Source organism: Cannabis sativa, chromosome 7 (genome assembly GCF_029168945.1).
Source record: "Cannabis sativa cultivar Pink pepper isolate KNU-18-1 chromosome 7, ASM2916894v1, whole genome shotgun sequence".
Classification (NCBI taxonomy): domain Eukaryota; kingdom Viridiplantae; phylum Streptophyta; class Magnoliopsida; order Rosales; family Cannabaceae; genus Cannabis; species Cannabis sativa.
In genome coordinates this window covers 12,761,493-12,784,972 of record NC_083607.1, presented here as the reverse complement: position 1 = coordinate 12,784,972, position 23,480 = coordinate 12,761,493, and the positions used below count along the sequence as shown (strand labels likewise).

At 33.6% G+C, this 23,480-nt stretch overlaps 2 protein-coding genes across 2 annotated transcripts; one reads left to right on the top strand and one right to left on the bottom strand.

The window, feature by feature from the left end:
* Positions 1-15,798: 15,798 nt before the first annotated feature.
* Positions 15,799-19,005, bottom strand: LOC115697107 (uncharacterized). Its single transcript, XM_030624013.2, has 2 exons — positions 16,237-19,005; positions 15,799-16,141 (listed from the first exon to the last, which is right to left on the bottom strand). Exon 1 carries the CDS (start codon positions 18,603-18,605, stop codon positions 16,242-16,244), a length of 2,364 nt encoding a protein of 787 aa, XP_030479873.1. The 5' UTR covers positions 18,606-19,005; the 3' UTR covers positions 15,799-16,141; positions 16,237-16,241.
* Positions 19,006-19,997: 992 nt separating this feature from the next.
* LOC115696281 (uncharacterized) lies at positions 19,998-20,627 on the top strand. The gene is made up of 2 exons (XM_030623190.1): positions 19,998-20,029; positions 20,174-20,627. Exons 1-2 carry the CDS (start codon positions 19,998-20,000, stop codon positions 20,625-20,627), a joined length of 486 nt encoding a protein of 161 aa, XP_030479050.1.
* The last annotated feature ends 2,853 nt before the right edge of the window (positions 20,628-23,480 follow it).

Below are 23,480 nucleotides of genomic sequence, written 5' to 3'. Positions count from 1 at the left end.
TATTTAATTATAAGATTAGAAATTTTAATATTAAATATATTTTAGAATTAAAAGATATATTTCTCGTTTTAAATTAAAATATTTTATTATAAATCATCTTATATGATTATTTAAATAATAATAAATTTGAAATTAACTTAGATATTTTTATAAACATCTTAATCATGTATTTTAAATTCAAAATTTGTCATTTAATTATATAATTTATTATTTAAAAGTCCTAAGTTAGAAAATTGATATTTATTGCAATATTATATTACTTTACTTATCATAGATATATAAATAATAAAATATATGTTTAAATAACCTAGATATTTTTGTAGATGTTTAAAAAAAGCATAAAATAGTGATTTTTAGTATACAATTTCTAAATTTATCATTTATTTATTATTTTATTTATAATATAATACTTTCTTAACCATATCTATTTTTAAATTAGTTTATTTCATTATTTTAATTTTATTAAATTATAAGAATAGAAAATAATATAGAAAATATCCTAGTTGGTTATATCATATCATTTATCTTCTTAGATATTTAATTTAATTTGATAATATAATCCTAGTAAAACCTAGAAATTTTATTAGGATAGAGCTAGCTCCTTGATGTCAAATATACCAAAAGCACCTGAGGTAGGATAGAAAAAATGAAGACAAAACAGTTAGCAAGAAGTAAGAATAAAAACCAAAACCGAATTTAGTCAAATTTCTGTAATATCAATTTTTAAACAATTTCCCGGTAACAGTGCTAAAAACTTGTTACAAAAAATATGAATAGCTACGCAAGTGCACATAATCAAGTAGTACTGACACAAGTGAGGTCGATCCTATAGGGAATTGAACTGAATACCACTATATCAGACATATTTCTAATTGGTAACTGAAAATTTGTGATTGAAATAAAATAAAGATTAACAAGAAAATAAAATTATGCAATAAAAGTATTTAATAAAGGATGAGAAATTAGGGAAAAGAATCTTGTTGATTTAATTACCCAATGGTTAATTCTAATTACTATTCTCTTTCTTAATGTGAATAACTGATTATAAAAAGTAACACAACTCTTTTCAGATCTTTTAGGCCCTAAATCATATGTCATTTAATCATCTCTGAATTAGACTAACATATAATCATCATTAAGCAATAATCTCAATGGCATTAAGGCTATGAAAATACTTTCATTTCACATCAAAATCCAGTTTATCCAATTTTAGCATTCTCAAAACTCACTGTTCATATTTTGAATTGAGATCATAAAGCATGCAAAAGGTGATCAATCTTAAACATGTAATTCAGCATAAATATGGTTAAATACATAATCAAGAAAGGAGAAATAGCAATTATCATTAACCGAAAAAATAATATCATCAACATTCATCATCTCCCCAAATAGGAGTTTAGTTCATAACCTCCATAGTCAAATCCATAATTAAAATTGAAACAGAAAATAACATAAAAAAAATTAAGTGCGAAGAAAAAAACTGGTTGAAGGAATTGATTTGGGTCACCACAAGCCGCTCTTGAAGTCCTCTCCTTTGTTTCTAAAAAAATCACCTACTCCCCTTTAAATGAGCCAAGTTTTCTCTTTAAAATTAGTGAAATTACGAAACTACCCATATATTAATTAGGAAGGCTTCATCGGGGCGAAGCTTATTCCCCGTTGTGATGGCTAGAGCATTCTCAACTTAGAAAACTTTCTGCCAAGTCCCATCACAATAAAGGATACTGCCCGTCGCGTTGGGCTTTAGCAGAAAATTACTTTGTACATTTTCTTTTCAACTCTGTCATCTTTTTGTTAGGTTTGTGCCCTAAATAAAATCCATTACAATCTGATTAGTTATCAATCTAAGAAATTTAAAGTGATTTATGTTTGCATGAATTTTTCATGCTTATGGTTTAATATATTTAATATATGCACAAAATAAGTTAAGTCTAGAACATATATTTATTCACAATTACAGTATTGTCAACACAGTGGAATGTGATTGTGATTATATGATTCAAAAGACTAAGTCCCTGTTTCATCAGTGTTTCGAATTTACACTGATGTGATAATCAGCGATGATGTGTACTTACACTTGGAGTAAGTGTTATGTTCTTTATAGGACATTGGTAAAGTATACTAGTTTCGAATGTATGGAGTATACATTGGACTGGACCGATATTGAACTAAGTCAAGATATTATAATCTTACCGTTGTATCTTTCCAAGTCAATATCAGTAGTTGATCTTAGATTAAAAGAATCGAAATCCTGATATGTTTAGGCTCAACTCAGGAGTGTTATTCATGTTCTTTGATTTATTAGTTAAGCCTACTTTTGGGTCAGGGTGATACGTATATTTTGGGAACATGATAGTATGATTGAGTGGGAGCGCTGAACATAAATATGGAATCTATAGCTTCTACTGGTGTATAGAATTCAAGTGATGATTCCCTTCGAGCTTAGCTAAATAGAAGTAAATGGATGAGCTCCTGTTTCAGTGACTATATCTTAGATCACTAAAATATCATTTACAGGTAGCTAAGTGTTTTAAGGGGCCAAATACATTGAGGGGTGAAAACGGTAAATTTATCCCATCTCGATGTGGATCATCTATATAGAGGATCTTTGATCACATTAACATTATAACAATGGTTAAATGAGATAGCATATCTATATCGTGAAACATATAGAATGCTCTATATAAGTCTGAGAGTGCAATTCCAAGTTCTAAGAGTGGATTCAACAAGAAATTAATAAGTTAGGGAATTTACTTAGTAAATTCGGTTCGCTTATTGGAAGCTCAGCATTATAGATCCATGGTCCCCATTCTAGTTGAGATCATACTGCTTGTAAGGCTCAATAATTGATTTATTATTAATCAATTATAATTCTAAAGTTAGACTATGTCTAATTTGTGAATTTTTACTAAGCAGGGGTGAAATTGTAAAGAAAAGAGATTTCAGGTTTATGTATTAATTAAGAGACTCTATATGTCTAATTAATAATTATATTAAATGACAATATTATTTAATAATCTATTTTAGTTATTAAATAATTAGTTTATGCATTTAAATGGTTAGAATTGGAAAATTGGCGTTTTTGAGAAAATAGAAATAAAAAATTGTGAAAACTGCAAAATTCAAGTGAGCCCACTAACACCTATGGTCGGCCACTTGATTGGCTTTTCCCAATTAATATTTTCATTATTTTAATGCCAAGTAATTACTAACCTAAACCTAGTAGTTGCCTATAAATAGAAAGTGATGGCTCAGTCAAAATAATAAGTTTTTGAGAGTTTTTCAACAGTTTCTTAAGATTGTCTTTCAGAAAAACTGAGCCTTCCTCTCTCTCTCTCTCTCTCTCTCTCTCTCTCTCTCTCTCTCTCTCTCTCTCTCTCTCTCTCTCTCTCTCTCTCTCTCTCTCTCTCTCTCTCTCTCTCTCTCTCTCTCTCTCTCTCTTCTTCTTCTTCATAATTTCAAACCCTCTAGTGATAGAGTAGTGCCCACACACAGCAAGTGGTACCTCAATCATAGATTGGAAGGCTGTAAAGGATCTTATTCAAATAGAACGACATTCAGGGTCAGATCTTGATAATACTCTGCCACAGAAAGGAGACATATTATTCCGCTGCAACCAATGTAAGGTTTTCTTAACTTTATATGTGTTTAATTATCGTTTTAGAAAGTTCATATTTAGGATGTTAAACAACATACTTGTGAGTAGATCTAAGATCCTGGTAAAATAAATTCTAACACTTTTGTCCTCGATTCTTGTGAATACTTCCTTTAAACATCCGGGACTTGAAACAAAAGAATCAAGCATAAAATAACCCTAAAACTAGAAACAAAGATAGAAAACTACCTAAAAACGCAACTCGAAACTTAGACTAAAATTAGCCTAACACTACATTCTCTACTAATAAAGAACATTAATAATAATCTCGATGATATAATCTATTTAAGAAAAAAAATTATATTTCTAAAATATTATTGTAACATTTCATATTTACTTTAGACAGAACCATGTATTTTAAAAATGTTATAATGTATGTTGCCACATTCTCTACTAATAAAGAAAACTAATAATAATCTTAATGATTTAATCTATTGAAGAAAAAAATTGTGTTTCTAAAATATTATTGTGACATGTCATATTTACTTTAGACAAAACTATATATTGTAAATGTTATAATCTCTATTGCTACATTCTTTACATTTCATAATAATCTTGATAATTTTAATCTATTTACAAAATGGTATAATATCTATTGTCACTTCTAACCACAAAATTTTATCAATATAAAAATTAATTTGATTAATAATTATGAATTCCAACCATGTGATGGTGAAGATCTACTAATTACAGTCGAGTCATATTATTACAATTTTTACTAATCTCAACCACATATAGTCAGCTCAACTACTCTCAGTTGAGCTATTTTTTGAAAATTTGATTAATAATTATAAATCTCAACCATATATAGTTAAGCTCCACATAATTCACTCAAGCCCGATACTTTTAATCTATACTAACATCAACCACTTAAAGTCGAGCTCAACTAATGTCAGTTGAGCCATTTCTTGAAAATATATTTTATAATTATAAATCTCAACCATACATTGTAAAGCTCAACTATTGTCAGTAGAGCCCTGTGTTCAAAGTCTGGTAAATATATAAGAATTTCAACGACAAATGGTCAAGTTAACTCAAACCAATCGAGTTTTAACTAAAGTAAAGACACAAAAATACTAAAATATTCAAATACATTGATATAAATTAATTAACCATAGTAATTTTTTTTAATGGAATTAACCATAGTAATTTGAAATAAGCATATCCATAAAAAAAATAGAATTTAGAATTCGTGGCTCTTAGGGGGCATGTCTTTGTGGAATGGCCAGACTTTCCACAAAACCCACACCTTTTAACCCATTTTTTGCCATTTCCAATTGATGGGATTCTATTCGTTTTTCTTCTACCACGCTTGATTGGGACATTTGGAGGGAAAACCTTCAGAAGTAATTCAACTTCATCGATATTCCATTCTTTTCATTGAGGCACTAGATAAGTTGTATCCACATAAGCCAACGCCCAAGTTTCCAACTTATAATAAGTGTAGCACAAATCATATACTTCTATTCCAGCTTGTTCATATGTTGCTAATGCATGCACGCAAGAAAATTTATCAAGGTCAAAAAAACAACCATAGCATTGTGTTTGACCCAAATCAACTATGGCATCGTTGCCCTTACCAGTAACCTCTTACTCAAATCGATTAAGCTACTTGACATTCATTTCCAATGTTTTCTTGAATCTTTTCAAAATGATATTCTCGGTCAGTGGACTTAAAGGTGTACATTATGTATTGATAGATGCCACAACATTGCTACGGTTTTTGAACCATTCAGAGACTTTTGCTTGCATACCCTCCAACAATGCAATTATAGGATACTCTCTTGGTTCCTTCATTACTGCATTAATAGATTCAACACCATTCGTAGTCATAATATTGTAGCGACAACCTGTAAAGTGAGAGCTTTCCCATTTCCTAAGTGGTACATTTGACTCTTCAAGATGATTCACAGCTCTAGAATATTTATTCTTCAATTCATCATAAAGTTGGTTGAACTCGAAAACTTTATAAGCATTAGCAGTTTCTTCAAATAATTTTACGACACCTTTAACTCTAACACATGCTTTAATATTTTGAGATAAATGCCACCTACAGTGCCCATGTTGCGACTTCTTTTGAATATTTGACAACCCATTGATGATGCTTTGATGCCTATCTAAAATGAAGACCAATTCACTCTAATCCGCTATAAGGTCATGTAACTTTCTGAGAAACCATGACCACAAACCATCATTCTCTGAATCAACTACGCCCCAAGCAATAGGATATTGATAAAAATTACCATCTTGTGTCGTTGCAATGAGCATTACACCTTTGTACCTACTCTTTAGCCAAGTTCCATCCACCGCAATAACCTTTCTCATACAACAAAATCCTTTAATCCATGCTGCATATGCTATAAAAATATTTTTGAATTTAGAGTCTTCATCCACCTCCAAATGTGTGATCGTGCCTGGTTTCATCTTTCAAACCATGTACAAGTAAGTTGGAAGATTTGGAAAATTTAATTCATGTGAACCTCTAAGAAGGTTGTTTGAAATCTTTTTCCCTTTCCAAGCTTTCTAATATTTTATCAGCATGTGATTGTTTTGCATAATATTCATTATTGCTTTAGGTTTCAGTGTCTCTCTCTGACCGTCAAAATAGTACCTTATGACATTAGCAACTGTATCTGCACTTGCTTGACGATGCTTTCTCTATCGGCTGATAAGGGAGCAAGTGTGAGTGGGACAATAAGTTTGTACTGAGAAATGCTTTAAGTTGCTAACTTTTGCTACACGCACTGCCCATTTTCATGACTTGTCAATGCATTTTCACATATAATGACTTGGCAGATTTTGCGATTTTCATCTCAAAGTAAGCCTTCATCGCAGTATCTTTCAACGTAAACTTCACCTCATCTTTATTCTTGATTTCTTGACCAATCGCCAAATTCGACCCATTTTTGAAACTAAATGTATCTTCACTTATGAGTTGATTTTGTTGGTCTGAGTGCTCCAACAGATAGTTAAATGGGTCGATGTAATTTTTCAATCATCAATTCTTCCTGTGAATAGTATGGAGTTGGAGATGATCCTGTTGTGCTTTTGTTAAGATGATCCAAAAATTCACAATCGAGATTAACACCACTTTCACCTGGTGCAGAAGCAATATAACAAATATTTTCTTCAAAGTAGAATTCATTATCAAAGTAGTTATCTACTAAGGGTTGTTCAATTTCTTTTGTACAACTTTCAATATCTTTTTCACCTATGTCTTACTTCATATAAGCTCCACACGTAGTGTAGATCTGCGATTGTTCTCTTCACAGTCCAAAAGATAAGCTGCAAGACATTCATCCCCTCGTAAAATACGTGGCGGCATGTTTTCTGCAAGTGTTACGGGTAAGTAACTTATTTTTAATTCGATGTCGTTTTGATTGGCTCCAATCTTCTTATACAATTTATCCAATAACATCTCAAATGCAGTGCTCGATTCATCGATAATTATAGATATAACTTCCTTATTTTTTGGCGACCACTTGTTCATCCTTCTACTCTCCATCGTACTGAACATAGATTACTATTCGAGTCATTCCTATATGAAAAATAGATGGTTGATATTAAAAAATAGTTAAAATATATTGATGTTAAAATTATATTTAACAAGTTCAATTTTCAACTAAATTAAATTAAGTGTTATCAATTTGTTCATCAAAGAGTTTAACAACAATTGAGTTTTAACACTAAAGTCACCATGTTTGGTCAAGCTAGTTGAGCTCTATTAGAATTATCACATCTATTGAATTTCACTCTTTTAGCAAACATTGATGAAAAATTTTAACAATTAAAAATATAAATTGGGATCAAATCTAGTTGAGCCCTACCGTTACGTCTGTCATCTTCGCTGACAATAGTCGAGCTCTACTAAAACTGTAATTCCAACTAACATAGTCGAGATCTACCAAAATCACCATCTCAACTGACATAGTCGAGCTCAACCATTAACAGTCGAGCCCCCTGCAATTCATCTTCAACCTCGGGTTCATATCGCAAAAATGGGATTTTCAACTCAAAAACTATAAAATAGTAATAATATGGCTAGTTTGATATTTTTATGGGTAAATACTATTTTGGACCCTGTGTTTTACAAAAATTACTAATTGGGCCATCTATTTTGTTAAATGACAAAATGGACCCTGTATTTTCTAAAGTTGTACAAATAGGACCCTGAACTGATTTTTTGTCAAAATGAAATTTAAAAATAATCTGATCTAGATATGTTATGATAAAACTGGTTACATTTTCTGAATCTGTTCGTGTTAAAAAATTTCTGAAAGTTAGTTATAATAAAAAAAAATTTAAAAATTTAGCTCAGGGTCCTATTTTTACCATTTTGGAAAATATATGGTCTATTTTGTCATTTAACAAAACAGATGGTCCAATTGATAACTTTTACAAAATACAAGGTCCAAAATAGTATATACCGTATTTTTATTGTTGTTTCTATCACATATATATGAAAAACAAGAATCTAGTTAAAAAAAATACAATTTTTATTGTTTTTTTTTACATTCAAAATAAGAAATTAAAAAATTAGGGTTCATTCACTTACCTTGAATGTAATCGTTCTCTTGAAAACAATGTTGATCTTATCTATATGTACTTATAATATAAATTACTTTTCTACAGATTTGAAGAGATTTTTAAAAAAATAGATGAAGAGCATGAAAGCATATAAAATAATAAAGGGTATCATTGAGATATAAAAGTTTAGAGAAAATTAGATTAGCTAAATTTTTAAAAATAGAGGTTACTTAGTTAATTAAAAAAACTTTTTAAGGTCATTTGACTAAATATTCTGGTCATTCAGCCATCTGGAAAACAATTCTAGGTGTCCAAAAATTGCCGTAAATTAGAATTTGTAGAAAAATTAGCGATGGAGCTAGTACTTCTATCTGGTTTGATCCTTGGGTCCCTTACAGGAATCGTTGTCCAGTTCCTCTAAACAGTGCAACATCTAGTGTGGTTTGGGTGAAGCAGTTTATTGTTGACAACAACTAATGGAATGTGAAGATGGTGAGGGGTTGGTTTGCTTATGAGGATACCAAGGCTATCTTGGACATTGATATGCCAGATGAATCGAGAAATCATAGTTGGACATGGCTTCTAGAAACAAGTGGGGAGTTCACCATTCGATCAGCATGTAAGCTTATCAAAGGGTCCCTTAGAGAAAGAGGATTTGATCCGATATGGAAGAAAATTTGGAAATCTACACTTCATCCACACCTTAAGCTATTATGGTGGCAGCTACTCCGTGATGCCTTCCTCACCAAAGGTAAATTATCCACCTTCATGGACATTGGCTCTAATATGTGTATGTTGTATGATAATTCTATGGAGACGAATGTTGCTATGCAAAAGCCTTATGGTACAGTACAAGTTCGGGAATCAAGACAGGGCACCTAAAAGTGGGGAACTGGAGAGAATGGACTAAATGGTTATAGGAAGGTTTTAATCGACCACCAAACGTATCACTCAATGAATTAATGGTAGCAACCCTTTGTGTGTATTGTGGAAGTAGTTTGGTGGGAGAGGAGATAACACCGTTGCACCATCTAATGGTGACAATTAGGGGAAAATCAAGGATCATTCCTTAGTTGTCTCAAACTCTGTGGAGCCGATTGTAACATGCAGTCCCCCTCCAACATCCTAGGTCTATTGCAATTCGGATGTGACTGTAAATGCAGAAAATTCTATGCTGGCAATGGTCATTAGGAATGAATGGGGTGATAAATTATCCATCAAAACTGCAATGAGTCATATAACTGATCCAAAGTTGTGTGGGGTGCACGCTCTTTGCATGGCTGCAAACTTATCGGTGGAGCTTGGCTATTGTACTGTGGTGTTCCAGTGCAACAACGAGGTAGTCTTAAAGATGTTTAATGTCAAAAATGACCGTAGGGAAGGCTTTACTATTTCCACAGCTAGAAGACATTTTCTAAATTCTTGCAGCCTTCTAAGGGGGTGGGGAGTGTTAAGAGTGTCTATTCAGTTAGCTGTTGGTTAGAGAGATTTAGTTATGTTCGGTATTGTTTGTTGATTTCCTTTAACTAATTCTGTTATTTTTTCAACTAACTACAGCTGTAATCATTGGCTATATAATGCCAACTGTCTTAATTGAATAGTAAGATTGCCCTTTGTTTTCAATCTTCTCTTTCACTATCTTTCTTTCTCTTTCTCTTCTTCTCTTCTTCTCTGTTTCGCTTGCTACTGTGTTTGTTGATTGTTCATCAATGGCAAAGAGATTCAACATGGTATCAGAGCTATTTCCTCCATTGTCGGCTAATATGGCGAACATTGGACCTAACACTCAGAGCAATTCGAATGCTAACAGACCTGCAAATCAACCAAATGGAGCTTCGAATCTAACTCGATCGAGAAACAATTCTGATGAGTTCAATCCTGTTTACTTCAATCATAATATGTCTATTAGACTAAATGATCACAATTTTCTTTTGTGGAAATAGTAGGTTCTTGCTGCAATTTGTGGAAACAGAATAAAAATGTTCATTCAAGATCGTGCCCCTCCACCTCAATTTCTCATTGATGTTGATCAAGCTTCGAATAACTTCAATCCAACCTTTCTTGAATGGGAGGTTCAAGATCAACTATTGGTTTCTTGGTTTCACTCCTCAATGACAGAGAGTGTCCTTACACGCATGGTTGGTTGCAATACAGCGAGACAAATCTAGAGTGCTCTGGAAAAACACTTCACCTTGCAAGTCTCCTCCAAGATCTTGGAATTTCGAACAAAATTATAGAAACTTCGAAAAGAAGCTATGTCTTTGAATGACTATCTACTAAAAGTCAAGCAACATGTGGATCTCCTCACCTCAGTTGGAGAAGTTCTAAGTCTAAGGGATCACATAGCTGCTATATTCAAAGGATTACCACCTAAATATGATACTTTAATCATATCAACCAACACTAGAATTAAGGAATACTCGGTTGCTGAGATTGAAGTTCTCTTGTTAGCATCCGAATCTTGAATTGAGAAGATCGATTCTGATCAAGAAAATGATCTGAGTGTTAATCTTACTACAACTAAGATGGATCAATATTTAGAAGCTAATATAGCCTATCAGAATTATCAAAATTGCACCAGCAGATTCCCCAATCAAAATCAAATTCCTCCTTCATCCTCTTCTGGTTTGGCTCGAGGAAACAGTCGAGAATTCAATAATCGTGGTGCTAATAATGGAGGTAACTATCCTAATCCTTCCTCTTTCCCTAATTCTAATGGCCGTGGTGTTTATGGTTTCACCAAAGGTGGCAGATTCTCCATCTCCTCAAGTCGAGTTCAGTGCCAGCTTTGCCACAAGCTTGGGCACACGGTTCTCGATTGTTTTAACAAATTTGACAAGATTTTTACAGGAGTTTTCCCCCTCCCAACCCTCCCAATGCTCAAGCAAATTTTTCTGCTACAACTCAGGTTGATAATAGCAACTGGTATCCGGATTCTGGTGCATCCAATCATTGCACCCCTGATGTACAAAATCTCAACATCAACACTGAGTATGAAGGAGCATATCAACATGGAGATGGTTCAGGTCTGTCCATCAAACATATTGGCCAATCTTTTATTCATACAAATAACTCTCCTCCTCTTGTGCTAAACAATCTTTTACATGTTCCTGAAATTACCAAGAACTTCCTTAGTGTTTCTAAATTTGCTTATGACAATCATGTCTTCTATGAGTTTCATGCTGACAAGTATTTTGTTAAGGACCAGGAAACACAAGCCACCCTTCTCACTGGGATACACCAGAATGGCCTCTATATTTTTAAGCCATCTTAATTTCATGTGCAACCAACCACACTAGCTACTGCCCCATCTGCCTTAACAGCCACTGTGTCAACCAACACTGCGTCAAACTCTTCCACTTGTACTCATTGTAACAGATCCACACTTTCTGAGTATGATATATGACATAATAGACTTGGCCATCCATCAGAAAAGATTGTTAAATCTGTCCTTCAATCTTGTAATATCACTATCAATAATAAAAATTCCTTTTTTGTTTGTTCCTCATGTTGTTTAGGTAAAATTCACAAGTTACCATTTCCAAAATCCTCACTCACAGTTTATAATGAGCCATTACAATTGATTGTTGCTGACTTGTGGGGTCCTGCAAAAACCACTTCTGTAAATGGATACAAATACTACATCCATTTCATTGATGCCTATTCTAGATTCACATGGATCTACATGCTTAAGAACAAATTTGAGGTTTTATAAACCTTCCTGCAATTCAAAACAGAAGCTAAATTACAACTTGGTAAAAAGATTAAATGCCTTCAAACAGATTGGGGAGGGGAGTTTATGTCCTTCACTAATTATCTTAAACAATTTGGCATCACTCATAGGCACCCATGTCCCACTACACATGAGCAAACTGGCTTAGTTGAGAGAAAGCATAGACATGTTGTTGAAAATGGTCTCACTCTTCTTGCACATGCTTCTATGCCTCTCAAATATTGGGATGAAGCCTTTAGAACCTCTTTCTAGACTACCTACCCCTACCCTTCAACACAAATCCCCCATAGAGAAGTTATTCAATATCTCACCTGACTACACTACCCTAAAAACATTTGACTGCAAATGTTTTCCCAATATAAGACCCTACAAAAAACACAAGTTACAATTCAGGTCTTCCCCATGTACTTTCCTAGGGTATAGTCTAAATCACAAGAGGTACAGGTGCTTAGACTCATCTGACCGATTGTACATCTCAAGAGATGTCATTTTTGATGAAACATCTTTTCCTTTTACTACCATTCCCAAATTGGTCGCTGATTCTTTCACTTATTCTAAGTTTTCTACACCTACTCAAATTCCACTCACAAGCACATTCACTAGTTCTTGCATGAATACTACCCCTGTTAACACTAATAATTCTATGCCTCCTATGGCAAGTGCTGCTATGTAAGTACAGGAACATATGCTTCAGCATCAACAATCACACCTACTGGTCTGACACAACAGGCACCTGATCTGACCACCTTTTCTCCTTCACAAGATAGCAACATCTGTGCTCCACCATCAACAGACTTGTTACCAGCTGCTACTGTCATACCGGTATCTGCTGCTGTAATTGAATCAGCATCTGTTGCTCTTGAATTAGCATCAGTTCCTGCTACACAACCAGAAATCACCACTAATTCTCACGCATTTCAAACAAGGGGAAATTTTGGAATTCATAAGCCTAAGGTCTATCTCACAACCAAGATTCCATGAAATGTCAAAGAAGCTTGGCAGCAAGAATAATAGAATCAAGTAATGACAGATGAGATGTTGGCTTTAACAAGAAATGGAACTTACACTCTTGTTCCTCTACCAGAAGGCAAAACTCCCATAGGCTACAAATGGGTATTTAGGGAAAAAGAAAATTCAGATGGGACACATCATAGGTATAAAGCTCGTCTTCTTGCTAAGGGTTTTCATCAACAACCTAGGTTCGATTTTACTGAAACTTTTAGTCCAGTTGTTAAACCTGTGATAATTTGTATTGTCTTGTCTATAACTTTGTCACATGGCTGGTCAATCAAGCAACTTGACATTAATAATGCCTTTCTAAATGGCACATTGAATGAAGAAGTTTACATGCTACAACCCCCAGGTTTTGAACTTGCTTCAGCTCCTCATCTTGTATGCTAGTTGCACAAAACTCTATATGGTCTAAACCAAGCACCCCATGCTTGGTTTGATAAGCTCCACAACTGTCTTTTAGACCTAGGTTCTGTCCCATCTAAATCTGACCACTCTCTTTTCATACAACACACTTCAACACATACCACTTTAGTGCTTGTGTATGTTGATGATATACTTGTAACTGGCATCAACAACACTACAATCAAACATCTAATTGCAGCACTTGACAACAAGTTTTCTCTCAAGGACATTGGTGACTTACACTACTTTTTAGGAATTGAAGTGCAACAAACAACCTCTGGATTACACTTGTCTCAAGCAAAATATATTCGAGACTTGCTATATAGATCTCAAATGCATGATGCCAAACCAGCTCCTACTCCAATGGTCAGTAGCCTTCGACTCTCATCATACGGTAGTGAACCTGTTCCAAATCCTCAATTGTATAGATCACTTCAATATCTTCTCATAACAAGACCTGAAATCTCATTCAGTTTCAATAAAGTCTGCCAGTTCATGAAAATTCCCCAACTAACACACTGGTTAGCAGTAAAAAGAATACTACGGTATCTCAGTGGCACCATCACTCATGGTCTTCATCTCAAAAAGTCTTCTCTACAGGAAGTGGTAGCATTTTGTGATGCTGATTGGGCCACTGACATAGATGATCGACGTTCCACCTCAGGCTTCACAATCTTTTATGGGGATAATCTAATTGCTTGGCAATGTAAAAAGCAACACACTATATCAAGATCAAGCACTGAAGCCGAGTTTCGCAATCTTGCTAGTACGATTGCTAAGCTTACTTGGATCCATTTGTTATTCACTGAATTACACATTCGCACCATCCTGCCTCCTGTCATCTGGAGTGACAATCTTAGTACGGTCCTTCTCACGGCCAATCCAGTTCTTCATGCCCGTACTAAATACATTGAGCTTGATCTTTACTTTGTGCGAGAGAAAATCCTTCAAAAATTGGTCCAAGTTAAGCATGTTCTAGCTCAAGATCAGTTGGCTGATGGTCTGACAAAGGCAATATCCACTCAAAGGTTTCCTATGTTTCGTTCCAAGCTTACAATTGAAGACATCTCATTTATTCAAGATACTTCAAATTGTAATCTTGAGGGGTCGTGTTAGGAGTGTCTATTCAATTAGCTGTTGGTTAGAGAGAGTCAGTTATGTTCGGTATTGTTTGTTGATTTCCTTTAACTAATTCTGTTATTTTTCCAGCTAACTACAGTTGTAATCATTGGCTATATAATGCCAATTCTCTTAACTGAATAGTATAAGATTGTCCTTTGTTTTTAATCTTCTCTTTCACTATCTTTATTTCTCTTTCTCTTCTTCTCTTCGTCTCTGTATCTCTTGCTACTGTGTTTGTTGATTGTTCATTAATGGCGAAGAGATTCAACAGGGAGTAATTCATTTCTCGAGAAAATGTAATTTCATGGCGCATAACATATCTAAATAGGCACACACTACAAATACAGTTGGAATGGTTCAGCTGACAGATCTGAATCCAAGTTTGTTGGACGACTATGTTGAGTGGTCATTTGATAATGGCTAAGGCCTTTTTGTTGTAACTGCTAATCTTGTTCTGTTTCCCACTGCATTATTATTTTCTTATCTTTACTTGTACTGGTCTTTAGTTAGTTTGTAGCTCTCGTTTCTTCTGTTCAATGAAGTTGGGTGCATAGTCACCTCATTCTTATCAATAATAATAATAATAATAATAATATAAGTGAGAGAGGGATGTGCCAATAGACACATGGCCACAACTAGTAATATATATAGACAAACGTAGTAACCTATGCCTATAAATATTTTGGGTTATTTTGCTGGAACATTGTAAAAGTAACATAAAAATCTATTTTGATGCTAAAAGAGCTAAATGATCTCGATCTCTCAGAGCATGTTCATACCAAAATTAGCTAGAAAGATACTATAAAGAGGTTCAATCTCTTGTTTTGGAATCTCCTGCAATCAATATACAGTTAGTTAGGTAGTACTAGAAGAGTACCATATGTTATGTTAACAGGCAAAAACTGCTAGGCAACTTTTTCTGTACTAAGAATTGCATATTGATAAGTGCATGTTTTACATTATAATTAAAAAAACTGTATTTTGTTTTTAAAAATATAAGTTTGAAAACAAAGTTACAAAAAACAAGAATTTTGAAAACAACAAAATTTAAAAACCAATTCACTTTTAGTTAATATTGTTTTTAAAAAATACTAACCAAACATGACTTATGTTTTAAAAACTTCAAAAACTATTTTTTGTTCTCAATCCTAGAAACAATTTGTTGAAAACAAGAAAATAGAAAACAATACCAAACATGCTCTAAATTTTTCTCATGGATCCGTTCTCTCAATTTACTTGTTTCGATAGAGAAGTAATCCTAGCTACGTCTACATGGTTCTATTGCTTATGATTTAAGTATTTGTGACTTCAAATCCTCACTTCAAAATTGAAGACAAATTAAAAGTAACAAACCAGAAAGTACGATTCTCACATTATATATATGAGCCGATATGTATATATACAATACAGTCACCTGTGCGATGCTGATGTTACAAATCACGACACCATAACGAAATAAAATAAATTGTTTTTAAGGTCTAAGAATTTGCCCATTACATATCATATAAGTTGCAACCATATCATATATCATAATGTCATTCATATAAATATTCTATAAAAGAAATTACCCTTAACTTTAAAAACAAACCATATTCTACTAAAGTTGGAATCTCATTTCCACCCTCTTCACTGTTTGAAAACAATCAATGTTTTCACCCATGAGGTTCTCACTTTTTCTCCTCAATCATCTGCAAAGATTGATAAAACTACTTAAACTTTTATGAACTCGATCCAAACTATTTCAATCCATTAGAAAAATAGCATTAACTATCATTATAGTTACCATGATCAACTGCAAGCTTGGAGGGGTCTTAATCTTATGGCATTATGTGGAAACACAGGCGAAGTAGGGTGACGGTGGTGATGGTGATGGTGGTGCGTTTCTGGAGTGACAGCTTCGAAAGCTTCGACAAGCAAAGCGACCTTCCTCTTCCTTGCTGGGGCGAGCTTGGTCACAGCTTGTTGGAGTGCATAGTCGATCATCCATTGCTCTGAGTTTTTGCTCTCGTCCATCATCTGGTGCTTCAAATGAACTTTCTCTCTTTCCGGGTCTGCCACAACCGGTAGATAATTTGGTTCTTTTGGGTTGAATTCTCTTGTCGTTTCTACCTCCAAATCTTTGACTCCTCTTCTGGACCTGGTACACAAGTTGCGGAGTTCTTCTTGTTCGTCTTTCAATTGGCCTAGACGTGAGAATGTTGTTGATGATTTCTTCTTTTGCTGCTCTGTTTTGTTTTCCATTTCCATGGTTGCATTCTCGTTTTTGTCACCTTCCTCCCTCTCTGGTGAATTTTTCTGCCATTGATCTTCATATTCATTGAAGCTCTTCAATTGGGTGTTCTGGTTTTCATCAATATCTTGCTCCAACTTACCTGACTTGATCCTTTCTTCAATGTGTTCAGTAGGTGAATCTAGTGTTGAGATTTCGTCAAACACTTGTTGTTCTTCAAGTAAATCACTCTCTTTCTCTGTCTTATGAATTCCATTTTTCCCTCCCTTTGTTTCCTCCTCCTTTGATTCATCTTTAGGATTGTCACAAGAATCTTTATCTGTCAGCTCATCATGATTGATCATCTTTTCTGCTTCATCTGCTTTGAGTCTCATTGTTGATGTTGCAGCCATGAAAATGTTGTTGTGCATAGAATCTGGGTCGCCACCTTCTCCAAAAGTTTCTTCTTTTTCGTATAAATCTTTATACACTTCGTCGGTGTAAGAAAGTTGATCTGAATCTTCAGTCCCAAATTCTTGAATCTCCATATCTTGCTCTGTAACGTTCTCTTCAGCAAGTACTTCAAAACATTCAGTTTTCTCTTTACCGACATCCAATTCATAGTCGTGAATCATATTAACATCGCAGGTAGTAATAATTTTTGATGAGTTATCGGCATCATCTTCAAGATCTGCGTCGGAAAATTTTCCCTCTTCCCACTCCATATCAGTAATTTCAGAGGCATTTTCACTTGAGTACATTCCTTCAGTCTCTTCTTGTTCCGACATTGAAGAGTAATCTCTGTCTTCATAATAATTTCCTCCTTCAGAAAAGATTTCTGCCATTCCCAGAGATTCATCCGTGTCAATCTCAGACTGTGGTGATCCGTCAGACAAGATCTCAACAACAACTTGCTCTTCAAAATAACCATCTCTTGCTTCAAATTCTCCTTTCGCTGCTTCTTCAGTTCCACCTTTTGAACAAGCTAATACAAAATCATTCTTCTCTACATCATCTTCCTTAGTCATAGGATAGATTTCTATAAAGAAATCAATCCCTACATTCTCTGCAGCCTCTCTATTCTCAATACTCACTTCCTCCTCAGATGGTAACTTTCTCCCCTTTCTTGGGCTCAAAACTTGAACTTTCATGTTCTTCTGTGTCTTCAAGGAACGTCTTCTAGCTGACAAGAAACACTTCAATGGAGGCAAAGGAGTATGAAGATGTCCATTTAGTGAGCAATACGTATATGGGCAAACCTTCATGATAGAGGTTCCATCGGACTCAGTTCCTCCAGGAGCAAGAGTCAGATGAGTAGGAAACTTGGAGTCCTTGAGAGTTGAAGAACAAGTTGGTCTCTCAACATTGACATCATCTTCAGCAGTACAAAGGGCAACCCTGGAAGATTTTCTCTTGGCAGAAGTTGGTCTTGAGTGCTTAAAACTAGGAGTCTTTGTTAAAGTCCTAACAAGCTTTGATGAGCTTGATAATGCTTTATTTGAAGTTTTTCCAGGTTTTTTGGTATTAGAAACTGAACTAACAACTTTCGAGGTACTTGAGTTCCTAAGACTCACCTGAGATTGTTGCTCTTTTCTGGCATCAAAACAGCTAGTGGACTTCATATAATTAGGGGAGCCATATCCAGTCTTGATTGTTGTCGGCTGCTTGTGTTGTGTTGGAGGCTTTCCTGGATGGCATATGTCGACTTGTTTAATGATCAAAGTTGAAGTTGATGAAGATTTCATGCTGTGATGATCAAAATCAGAAAGCTTGAAAGATTTTGATTTCTTCATCATTTTTGTCTTCAAGTCAGGTCCTCTTCTTTTCCCATCTTGGTATTGAGACGAAAAAGTTTTTCCCAAGCTCATCAATAGCTTCTGATCATGGTTCATTGAACGATCAGCTTGGATTCCAAGCTTATCGGGAACCTTTCTCTGAACCATATTCCAAGAAAGAACAATGACCACAAGCTAAAGACAAGTAGAGAATTTGGTTTAATTTTCTTTCCTTAGAAAAAAGTAACAAAAAGCTGAGGAGAATTTAGTTTGTGGTTTTGGGCATGTTGGATTTCATTGGAAAGAAAGGATATTCTTTGGAACCAAAACAACCAAATATTCTTCAATTCTGATACATAGCTGCTGCTTCTTTTATTTTTCTGATTATTTTATGAATTTATTTTAAAGACTTAAGATGGCATATGAAATTTGAATACTGCTCCCTAAAGAAAAGTTTGATTACTGGTAAGATGGAAGAGTATAATATTGACCTATACTAGCAGCAGGTTGTTTTGGGCCTTAGTGTTGTATGCAATCATATATATTTTGAATTATATAATTATCATGTGTGACATAAAGGTGTCTACATATAGCACTATATAATAATAATTATTATATTTTTTTTAGTATTATAATATACTGTCTTTCCTTTCAAAAAAAAAGTATTATAATACTGTATGATTGGACGTTCTAACTTAATCTTTATAGAATGACAGAAACACCCTATATTGTTTAGATGAGGATATGCAAGATGTTATATGTAAAATCTTAACTAAATGTTCAATCATTGTCCAGAGATAAGTTCTACTGGAGCCCATTGCAATCCTCATCCTATAATGTTCCCATTATTTTTTATTATTGAATTAAAGTGGGTTCATATTAATTAAATAGGAATTAAACGCTATAAATTCGATCGATGGAGAGAAATTGATTAACAACATAAATTGCAATAAAAAATAATTTTAGAAACTAATTTATGACTTAAATGTTTGGTATGCCTACATTATCAAACAAGTAAAACTAATATAATCGAAGTTTAGCAACTTATGGTAACATGAGATGATGGCTATAAAATACAACACTATCCCAAATTTTGTTAATGTAACAACTCACCATAATTAGTTAGGCAACTGCTTGTGTAATACATTAACAAGTCTTATTTTTGTCCTTGAAATAATCTTTGTATATATACAGTGTATTTATGTTTTCTTTTCAAATAAAAAAGTGTATGTACAACCATATGAAAAATCTTGAAACAAAATTAGATTGGGGGTAACATAGTAATTCTACATGGTAGGACGACACCAACAAAAAAGAAGGTACAAACTTCCTATTATATAACTTTTTTTTTTAATTAGAATGCCTATTATCATTTTAATGGTGGGGAACAGCACCCAAAAATGAGGTTTGGGCGGTTGAACTATGCGAAGGATAAGCCCTTGGTCGGCGATTATGGGCCCCCGGGTGGAGCCTACGGCAGGCCGAAGTTTTTTTTTTTTTTACAATTACTTGGAAAGTCACAGACGCTCCCCTCTGCCATCCCAATGAAAAAGTGTACCTATGAGAAAGAAAAGTGCTTATTTGATTAAAAGGTATAAATGAAAATACTCTCAATCCCAGTTTTTTCAAATACATTTTCAATAAAATTAAAATATTGTAAAATTATTTTAATTAATAAATTTAGAATAATTAGTATTTGTGCTCTTGATATTACCAAATGTGCATGTGGATTTAAGTTGTCCATTATGTAATGTTGAAGTTGAAACCATATGCCATGTGTTAGTTCAATGTGGTTTTGCAAGATCATGTTGGAACATTTCGGTTGTTAATTATGCTGGGGAGGAGGTCACGGATTTTACAAGCTGGTTTGGGGATTTATTGACAAAAAAACAGATAGGAGTAGGGGAAGAAGCAGGAATGGTTGCTTGGCGTATATGGATGGCCCGTGATGATATCCTTTGGAACAATAAAAGTATTAAAGCTTTTGATGTGGTTAAGTTGGCTAGAACTAATCTTGTAAGTTGGAGAAATGCTCAAAATCAAAGATCAGATCCATTACTTAATGTGAATTACAGTAATGACATGGAGCATTCGAGAAAGCCGATTGTTTATAAATACAAGATCAATATTGATGGAGCCATTTTTGAAGCTGACAATCGTTTTGGTGTGGGAATAGTCATTCAGGATTAGAATTCTCAACTAGTTGTAGCTGTGTCAATTAGTAAAGTTGGTGTGGTGACTCCAGAAATTGCTGAAGTTATTAGGGTCAAGGAAGCTCTAATCTGGATAAAAAAATATAGCCTCTCTGATGTTGAAATAGAAACGGACTCCTTAGTAGTTGTTCAAGCTATTAATGGGGAGGTTCATATGCCATATCAATTTGGTATGTTAGTACAAGATTGTCGCAAGATGGTTTCTTTTCTGAACAATGTGTTAATTTCTTTTGTTAAATGATTTGCAAATAAGGCTCTCATTGTGTTGCGAGACAGTCTTGTTTAATGTCAGGTTGTATCTTTAGCAAGTTGAATTATCTGTTGTAATGGATGAACGTTCTCGTTAAATAAAAATTCTCCATTTCAAAAAAAAAAAAAAACATACATAAAGACGTATTTTGTAGGCCATATAAGAGTTGTATTGTATTAAATAATAAGCAACACTACGTTTGGATAAGACATTATACTGTAACAATTTTTATGATAAAAATTTCAATACAATGTGAATCGTATTATTTAATACATAATAAATAGTTTGTATTAGATTGTATTATAACAATTGTGTATTTCTTTCAAACTTTACACTTATAATGTGGTAAGAGATTTTTTATATTTATATTATCCATACTTCATTTCTTTTAATTTATACTATTTTTTATTTATTTCAGCTTCTATAAAGTTTTTTTTAGTACCCCTTTCTCCTCTCTCTGCCTATCTTCTTCTCCATTTAATATCTTTATATGGAATACTTCTTAATGGGTATTATTCATGAATGATTACTAAACAAATTTAACTATAAATATTAATTTTTAAAATATTAAACCATCAAATTTTGATCTAATGACAAATAATGTAAGAGAAATTTGAACTTCTATGGTTAATTTAACTACTTAATTAAAAAAAATATAAAAAGTATATCTTTTTACACTATATGAAAAATATGTTCATATAAATATATTTAAGTCAAACTCATTTTTTATTTTTCTTTTTTTTTTTTTGTTAAAACACTTTTTTTAAAATTTTTTCTTTCACCGATGGAACAATCTCAGCCCATATGATGTAAAAATGAGAATTTTTTTTTAATTAGATAGAAAAATTGAGCATAAAAATTTAAAATTTTCTAGTTTTACCCATTCATGGGTAATACCCATTAAGAGTGCACCCATCTTTATATATATGTAAATATAAATATAATACGTTGTTGTCCTTGTTTCTACATATGTAACACGTGTACTTCTAAAGTCCAAGAGTAACTAAGACGGGCCCATTCACGGGCCATTTAAGCTATTGGGTCAGCCCACAACAAATCTAGACTAAAGTCCCAAGCCAAAATTTAATCTAATAGGAATCATGGTAAGGCCGAACCTTTTTAGTTCCGGAAGGGCGATTCGTCAAGAAAAGGGAAGGTTCAACCAAGAATATCCAGAAGCCGTCACAAGGTGATTCGGGAAGGGTAGCTGGAGAGTTACCTAGGAACAATCTTATGTGGTGCTTTACTGACACTAGATCTCATAAAATTAGGATTTTGTCCTCTAAGTTAGACTCGGGAAATGCGCACATCACCGAAAAATATGCCTTTTATCCAACGTCCATAATTCCAGCGGATACTATACACGATCGGCAGTGCAAGCCACCTGTCACTATCAGATACCCCCTTTCCATATGGACGACCGTTGTCTCATAAACTGAGTGTAATGACCACATACTTAGAATATAGATTAAAGATATGATTAGCACTAAATATTTATAGAGCATGATATTATGTGATTATTATATACTAAGAGTCCTACTTTGAAAAAATAAGTATTAGGATTACAATTTTTCAATTCTTAAGATTTTTTTAAACTCTAAGTGTATGAATGTGATATATGTGAAAAATAATATTTTTGTAATCTTTGCTCGGTAACGATAGAAATGCGACGGTTGGTCGTTAGAGTCACGTGGGTTAGTTTAGAACATTTTATGTAGCGAAGAATATGTATGTTGATAATTGGAATGTTGAGGGTAGGCAGGATTATGGTATTAGACCATTTTACACCTAAGCCTAAGGATTGCTTAAGCTTTAAGTAAATGGCAAATAAGGAATTTTGCCTAAATTGAATTTTAATTTATTTTGATGATTTATGTAGAATTTATTAGTAAATTTTGATTTTCAATAGAATAGTTTAGTAGATATATGTTAAGTTTTATCTCATTTTATTAAATTAAGAATTAAGGATAAGTTAGAAACCAAAGACATCTTCACCCCCTTCTCTCTCTTAGCTTCGGCTGAAGCAAACGAGAAGAAAACCAAAGATTTCTTCAACTATTGTTGACTAATTCTAACTGAAATCCAATGGTGAATATAAAAGGTAAGATCCTAGTCCTTTTTCTTAAGCTTTGTGGAGGTTTTCTTTAGGTTGAAACATGCAATATTATTGAGAATAAGTTTTTTCTGAATTATTGAGTTTGGAAATAGATTTCTAGGTTAATTTTGAGTTGATTGAAACTTTTTTATGTTGGTTTTGGTAGTTAGTTGAGTTGTTGAGCAAGTTTGAGTTCAAGACTTCAAACTTGGGTCAATAATAGTGGAGTAGGTTTCTGTGTGTTCTAGCTGCTACTATTGCTTGAAATATATTTATTGATGTTTAATTAGGCATTATGGAGAGTTTATAAAATTTAGGGTTGATTTCGGTTGCAAATGATAATTGGTATGTTTCTGTAGTAGAATACGGCCGATCGTTTCCATCTACCGTTTTTATTGGCAAGGCAAAGCCTGAGAAATAATGAGTCTAGGGCTTGAGGATGATTGTACATATCATGATGATTAGACCTGAAGTATTTAGTCTCG

Excerpts from the sequence above, each read along its gene's own strand:
- LOC115696281 (XM_030623190.1), top strand. The coding sequence starts at position 19,998 with ATGAGAAAGAAAAGTGCTTATTTGATTAAAAG. Across the intron at positions 20,030-20,173 it reads AGTGCTTATTTGATTAAAAG|TTGTCCATTATGTAATGTTG; the intron begins GTATAAATGAAA and ends TGTGGATTTAAG.
- LOC115697107 (XM_030624013.2), bottom strand. The coding sequence starts at position 18,605 with ATGGTTCAGAGAAAGGTTCCCGATAAGCTTGGAATCCAAGCTGATCGT.